At 47.6% G+C, this 7,515-nt stretch overlaps 1 protein-coding gene across 1 annotated transcript; it reads left to right on the top strand.

The window, feature by feature from the left end:
* The first annotated feature begins 886 nt into the window (after nucleotides 1-886).
* Nucleotides 887-3,370, top strand: LOC114864799 (POU domain, class 3, transcription factor 4-like). Its single transcript, XM_029165760.3, has one exon. It carries the CDS (start codon nucleotides 1,093-1,095, stop codon nucleotides 2,179-2,181), a length of 1,089 nt encoding a protein of 362 aa, XP_029021593.1. The 5' UTR covers nucleotides 887-1,092; the 3' UTR covers nucleotides 2,182-3,370.
* Nucleotides 3,371-7,515: the final 4,145 nt, after the last annotated feature.

Raw genomic sequence — 7,515 nt, forward strand, 5'->3', positions numbered from 1 at the left:
CGGCCCCTGTCCACGCGCCCAGACGCCCGGTCAGCTCACCTGCGCTCCCGGCCGTCACTCCACTCTGCCTCCGTTCCTGCAGCCGGCTCCGCGCCTCGGCGCTCTTTAATGACTTTCTGGTGGCTGCAGCCTTCTTTTATTTCTCCTAAATGTATGAAAATGTATGCAAATTTAAATCAAGCTTAACCTGCGAGCTCAAGCAATATATTTAATGGAATCTCAAACCAATAAGGAGACGGAGAGGAAGCCTTCTAATGGCAAATATAATTACGCAGCTAAGTTCGCGCTCAGATATACAGAGAGATTATTTTACAGGGACCTGGGGAGATTCTTAAAGACTGGGGGCAGAAGTGTGTAAGTGACGAAACAGTTAGTTGTTCAAAATTTCGACTTCGTTATTTTTGGTGGTGAACACGTCTAGTGAGAATGTTTCCACAAAGTTTTCAGCATTGTATTTAAGAGAATACGCTGTATTAGTACAGGTCCGTGACATTTGCTAATTCTGCCCGACTAAAATAACCACGGATAATGGCTCGCGCGTAAAACGCTTCCTTGTAAAGAGTATCTTGAGACGTGTCACTTTCTAAACAGCGGAGGAAGTGTTCTCTAAAAAGTTAATAATTAGCAGAGAAAACTGCCCTTGGTTTGATTGTATCCTTTCCAAATTAAGTGTTGGCACGTCTAACAAATGCCACTGCGCTTTAATCTTCTCCTTTGCGCGCGCTCATGGGTGACAGCAGCGGCAATAAACTCGTGCGTAAATCAGTTGGAAACTTTAATTAATAAACAGGAACTGCGCTCCACGCGCACGCCGTTCCACAGTCAGGCCCACTGGACCAGCACTCCGCCTCACTTCCGGTTCGACCGCCTGTAACCCTTTCTTACCCGCGGCTCCGCTTCCAGAGGCGGAGGCTCGCGCGTCTGCGCCGTCATTGGCGGAGACGAGTCGTCACTCCGTCTCCGTCGGGCTGTGAGTGGTGGCTGAACCTGTCAGTCAGTGCCAGGCTGCAGCCGAGACTCCGGAGAGAGGGAGATGTCAGAAGCTGAGCCGCTGCCTCCCTTCAGTAGCTCTAGTGGGGTTCAGCAGCCAGCATGGCCACAGCTGCCTCCAGCCCCTACACCCTGCTCAGCTCCAGTCCCATGATCCACCCTGACAGCCAGGCCATGCAGCCTGCTAGCCCCTACAGAGGACACCAGAAACTACTCCAGAGTGATTACCTGCAGAGCGTCCAGAGCAACGGACACCCCCTCGGGCACCAGTGGGCAAGCAGCCTATCGGAGGGCAGTCCCTGGTCGGCCTCCATGGAGCAGCAAGACGTCAAACCGGGCCGAGAGGACCTGCAGCTCGGCATCATCCATCACCGCTCCCCGCACGTAGCGCATCACTCCCCGCATCACAACAACCATGGCAACCACCCGGGAGCCTGGGGGACTCCGGTGTCCCACAACTCCTCCATCACCAGCGGGCAGCAGCTCAACATCTACTCCCAGACGGGCTTCACTGTTAACGGCATGCTGGACCACGGCGGGCTCACGCCTCCGCCCAACCCGCAGGGCCAAGGCATGCACCCGGGCCTCAGGGACACGCTCAGCCCCGAGCACAGCGACCTCGGCGGGCACCACTGTCACGACCACTCCGACGAGGAAACGCCCACCTCGGACGAGTTGGAGCACTTTGCCAAGCAGTTCAAACAGCGGCGGATCAAGCTGGGCTTCACGCAGGCGGACGTGGGCTTGGCTCTGGGCACGCTGTACGGCAACGTCTTCTCCCAGACCACCATCTGCAGGTTCGAGGCTCTGCAGCTGAGCTTTAAGAACATGTGCAAACTAAAGCCGCTGCTGAACAAGTGGCTGGAGGAGGCGGACTCGTCCACGGGCAGCTCGAGCAGCATAGACAAGATCGCAGCGCAGGGGAGGAAGAGGAAGAAGAGGACGTCCATCGAGGTGAGCGTGAAGGGGGTTCTGGAGACGCACTTCCTCAAGTGTCCCAAGCCCTCGGCGCAGGAGATCACGTCGCTCGCGGACACGCTGCAGCTGGAGAAGGAGGTGGTGCGCGTGTGGTTCTGCAACCGCAGGCAGAAGGAGAAGCGCATGACGCCGCCGGGCGAGCCGCCGCCGCACGAGGGACCGTATTCTCACAGCGGGAGCGCGGGGGACGCGTCCTCGTGCCACGATCTCTGACCGGAGCGCCGGGGAGGGACGCTTCCGGCGCAGACTCTCGAGCGCGGGGGGCGCGCGGCGTCGCGTCCCGGTGCGGACTCCTCCAGATGCCTCCAGCACTGAAACGCGACACTAACAATAACAGAGATACCTGCTCAGCCTTCGTCATTTTCCAGCTGCCGTGAGGGCATTACTCGATACGAAACGCCACATTTCCGACCACCTTTGGAGCCCGCCAAATTATTTTCTACATCACGGATACAAAAACAAAATGTGCCTAATAACCTGCCAGCGCCTTTGGTTTGCGTCACCATTTCTCATCAGCTCGATAATAATGAAAGGATGGGACTGGTGTTTTGTTTTGTTTTGTTTTGTTTTGTTTTGTTTTGTTTTGGGCTTGTCTCTCTCTCTTTCTCTCTCTCCCCTCTCTCTCGCTCTCTCACACACACACACACGGACACACACGCGTCTGTTGTATGATCAGTGGAGTGAAACAAATAATAACAATATCGCTTTTATTTATTGTTTTGTTGCAGCACTACAGGCCGTTTTACAGCCGCCTCGCCGCGCATACACAGCGCTTTAGCTCTCCGCATATTTACACCTATTATTTTATACCATACTCGTAGCAGATCTGTAATTATTTTCCATATGCAAATCTAGGGCCTGATTCCAGTTGTACCAACGTAAAAGCACTTGGAGGGTTGTTTTTTGAAATTCCTCCCCATGGCCTGTAGCTTCTGAAGCCGCACACAGTTACTGCTATTTATAAATCCATGTATTTGATTTCAATCATCTTCGACCATATAAACTGTGTGGACTCTGAAACAGAGCCGAGAATAGAACGAGGGTTTGACTGACGCTGTACACCTGCCTATAATTTTATTGTACGTTCACTATCAAAATTTTATAATCTTAAATACTCCTGTTACTTGGTTTATTTCCTATTAAGTATTTTTTCGAATATTGTACAGTTTTATATATTACCCTTTTTGAAGTCATTAATTTAAACAAATGATCTTAGTTATTCATGCACTTAATTAGCAATGTTAAAAAAAACAATATTTTCAGTAAGATTGAACTGTTTCGGCGGTTTTATTCCAAATTTCGATGACAGCTCAAGTAATTATTTATTTTCAGTATAAAGCTTGTATTATGTTTTGAAATAAACTATGTATGTTGTAATAAACAATTTCTCGCTACAACTGTTCACTGTTCAAAAGCAGAAAATGGATTTAGAGGTAAACAGTATTATTATTATTATTATTATTATTATTATTATTATTATTATTATTATTATTATTATTATTATTATTATTATTATTATTATTATTATTATTATTATTATTATTTTGTGCCAGCAATAATTTGTATTATTTGCATAATTTGGGTATAGTATTTTGAGCAATGGTAAATTTGAATAATAATTGTTATATGAGAAAAAGTCACGGTTCATCTTGATTTATACACTTTTTGTACACACAAGTATTTTCTAATGCAGCATAACCGTCACTCTTCTTCAACACTATCAAAAGTCAACTTTGTGGATGACACTAAAGCTGTAAAGTATCTGGTGGTTCAACAGGACCTTGGCTGCAGGTCTGCAGGTCCACGGATCAGAGCAGACTGCGCCGCTTTCCCCAGCAGTTCCACTAAAATGTTATTGTCCGGACCCTCTGCCCTCCTCAATCAGACATGCGTGATTTATCGCCTGGGCCGCTGGGCCTGACAGCTAAACACAATGACACACACACACACACACACACACACACACACACACACACACACACACACACACACACACACACACACACACAATCAGAAGCAGATGAATCTCATTTCAAAGACTACAGCTGCGTTTAATTGGCCACGCAAAGGCAAAACCCAACCATGGTTTAAAAATAAATAAAAATGCCTGAAAATAATTTAGGGCCAGTTTTGGAAATAAGTCGGCTTATAGATGTAGTGTTGCCTAAATGATTAAAAAACAGAGCTGGAGAGGGAGAGGGAAGGAGGAGAGGCGGAAGGGTGCTAGGCCTTGCCTTGAAATGGAGAGCCTGACTGGAATACTAATGTGTCTGAATTTATGCATCTCCTCAGTCTGCAGCCATGAGAGGGGGGTGGGGGAGACAGAGAGATACAGAGCGAGAGAGAGAGGGGGGGGGGGGGGTGAGGATGGAGGTGAAACAGGGCAGTTATACAGAAGAAGAGAAAGGTAAAAACCACGGCTGATTGATTCCATCCATCTATTTTAGATCAAAATAATCCCCAATTTCGAGGAGGAGGGGTGTGTTGAGAGGGAGAGGGGGGTGTGACCCCGGATGGAAGAAGAGCAACCCACAGCCGAGCAAACAAGCGGAGCGAGCCAAGGTCCAGAGCAGCACTGCAGTATCCTTGAGCCTCTTCCATCTCGCACTGCCTCCAGCGCATCGTCCAATGAGTAACTAACAACAACGAGTGACTGGGCAGAAAGCGAGACAAACATAACAAGTGCGAGGTGAGATGAGATGAGAGCGTGTTTCAGACGATGTCCTTCAGGTAATAGTGTCCGGGCTGGGTGGTGTGGTTCCCCCATCAGGACTGGACTTGTAGCAGCTCATAGGATGAGCAGGAGCCAAATCACTCAAATCCTCTAAATAAAATGTTTTACTTTGCGGTTGGTTGAAGGCTTTTTAGAAAGTTCCTGCTGATCAGCAGCGCTACGAGGAACTGCATTTTCTGACAGAGCAGCATCTGAGGGAGAGCGAGGATGGTGGGAGGTCACGGAGAGGACAGTCAACGGCACGTTTCTCTTTAATTAAACAGAGGGAAGTGCACACGACTGCGTTCTAGCCAGAACACGGAACAAAACCGGAACCCACATGAGAGGAGCACATGGGAATAATAACTGTGGGCCGGTGGTCAGCCACATGGTCTCACGGCCGCTCTGTGTCCTCCATCTTCCTCCATCTTGAAAAGTCTATCATTGTTTTCTGTCTGTCACTGCAGCTCTGATTCTTCTCTTTCCAAACCTTCTGAAAACAAAACCACATCAACCCTTTGAACCATTGACACATTGCTTTCTATTTGTTTGTGACTTCCCCCAAAGAATGATTTTCATCCTTGTTTATGTGTGAATGATGTTTGAAGAAGAGCACAAGCATGTAAAAATATCTACTCATTCACATAAAGAAAAAAAAAAAAAATCTTTTCAAATCTTTTCTCACGAATTTGTGACCGAGGCTCCAGACCGCAGATAAATACATAGTAATAAGAAAAGAACAGCCCACAAGTTATTTTTAATATAATATAACATGAGCTGAATAAAAAAAAAACAAATCACAGTTAATAAACGGGAGAAGTGAAGAAGATTTGTTTATATTAAACCTGATTATATTGATAAATCTTGTCTGTTACATTGGAAATCAAATAAGTAGTTGGATGCACATTTTATGAACTGAATTGATGTCTACAACAGTTTTTGATTTTGATCATGTAAGCACAAAACTATTTGACTAAGTCACTGACTGAACTGCAACTTGCTGACACACATTCTAATTATACCACATAGGGGCCAATGTTGGGCATAAGATCAGAGTTCTGTTGTAAAATGGGTCAGATGTCATTTCTGCGCCTCCTCCTCGGCCCGTGGAGCCAAGGTTCTAATTTGCTGGGGGCTCACACACGTTTGGTGCTTCTCACCAGAAATTGCATGTTTTTGAGAAGTGCACAAGAAGCGGGGGGAAGTTTAAGGAAGAGAAAATACAAATCTGCATGAGCTAAAAAAAGTCCAGACGTGTTCTCCAAGTGTGAATCTGTAAAATGAGGCAACATTAATCTTAGCTCTTGCTAAAATAACGACATTCTGAGCTTCTCCCCTTTAGATCAATGCAGCCTCAGAAAGATCTCAGCTCCATTTGTTTACATTCAGCCACTGACTAAACATGAGGAACATGTCAGAGGAACAGCTGCCTGTGTTATGCTATTGTTCCTCTCTGCCGAGGCTGTGGCATCCATGTCTTTGCAATTACTTTGACAATTAAAACCGTATTAAGGCTGTGCAGTGTGATGGCTCCATTAAGTATCACATGAGCACAGGGTGACAGCTACACTTTGTTATTCGGAGGCCGCAAACCTCGATGCGCTGCTACAGTAGCTGGGAACTGCATGTGGAGGAGCAGCAAGCTCTGTTCTGAGGAGTGTCTATTAACACACACACAGAAACCACAAACTGTGTGTGTGTGTGTGTGTGTGTGTGTGTGTGTGTGTGTGTGTGTGTGTGTGTGGAGAAAAGGCCTTTTTGTGGCACTGAGAGAGTAAATCACTGTGTCTGATATCTTCATTGGAGACCGAGGCCTGATCACTGCTCATCCTGCTTGTTCCACATTAACTCATTATCACACGCGCTCACTCCATTAATTCTCCTCCTTTTATTAGCAGCAAGCCTGGCTACACACGCGCACATACAGTAATATATACACACAGTGGACCTATGACAAGCAGCGCCGCTACCTCATCTGACAGCTAATGGCTTCATTAGGAGCGGCGTGTTAATTGGCTGACTTGGGGGAGACGCTCGTTAATGAGGATAAATAGATTCACACCTGAGCGGGGCGCTGCCCAGCGACGGCGGCGCCGTGGGACCTCCAGATGACGGGCAAACGTGGATGGCAGATATGGGCGCAACACTTATTTTTTTTTTTTCATAGGGTATAAGTCAGTGTGACAGACCGTTGTCCTGCTCGGCTCCCTCCCAGCCTCACCACCGTTGTGCTCCTCTTGCCAGGCAGACTTATTAGCTGAGTGGTTGATTAGCACCAGGAGGCCAAAACAAAGAGCAGTATGTCAAAGCAATTAGCCCCACTGTTTACCTCTCCGCTCCCAGGCTGACTGCAAAATGCATCTAATCCAGGAGAGAGAGAGAGAGTGTGTGTGTGTGTGTGTGTGTAGAGTCAGCTCAGACAGTTGCAGAAAAAAGGGACAACAGCTGTTCCATAGAGCAACCGTGTGTGCACTTGTGTGTGTGTTTTTCCTGCGTGTGAACAGTCCTGGTGCCTCAGTCCATCTGCTTTCCTCGCCTAGATCTCCATCCTCTGCTGTCTGGTCATGACAGCTCTGACACGCACACACAATCTTCTTTACACACCACTGGCCAGGGGAGCTTATATTCCCAGGGGAGTGGGAGTGGGGGCATCGGACAGACAAAATGGAAGCGGGCAGGGCTGCTTATTTGCATAAGGGCAGGGTACAGACCCACGGAAGGATGGAGGGAACTTTCCACAGAATGGACCGCGTTTCCACCTAGTGGTGGTGGATACTGTCTGCATGTCACATGGACTTACAAAAGGGAGTAAACAAAAGGGGAATGAGAAGGTT

This window comes from Betta splendens, chromosome 10, assembly GCF_900634795.4.
Source record: "Betta splendens chromosome 10, fBetSpl5.4, whole genome shotgun sequence".
In the NCBI taxonomy this organism is placed as follows: domain Eukaryota; kingdom Metazoa; phylum Chordata; class Actinopteri; order Anabantiformes; family Osphronemidae; genus Betta; species Betta splendens.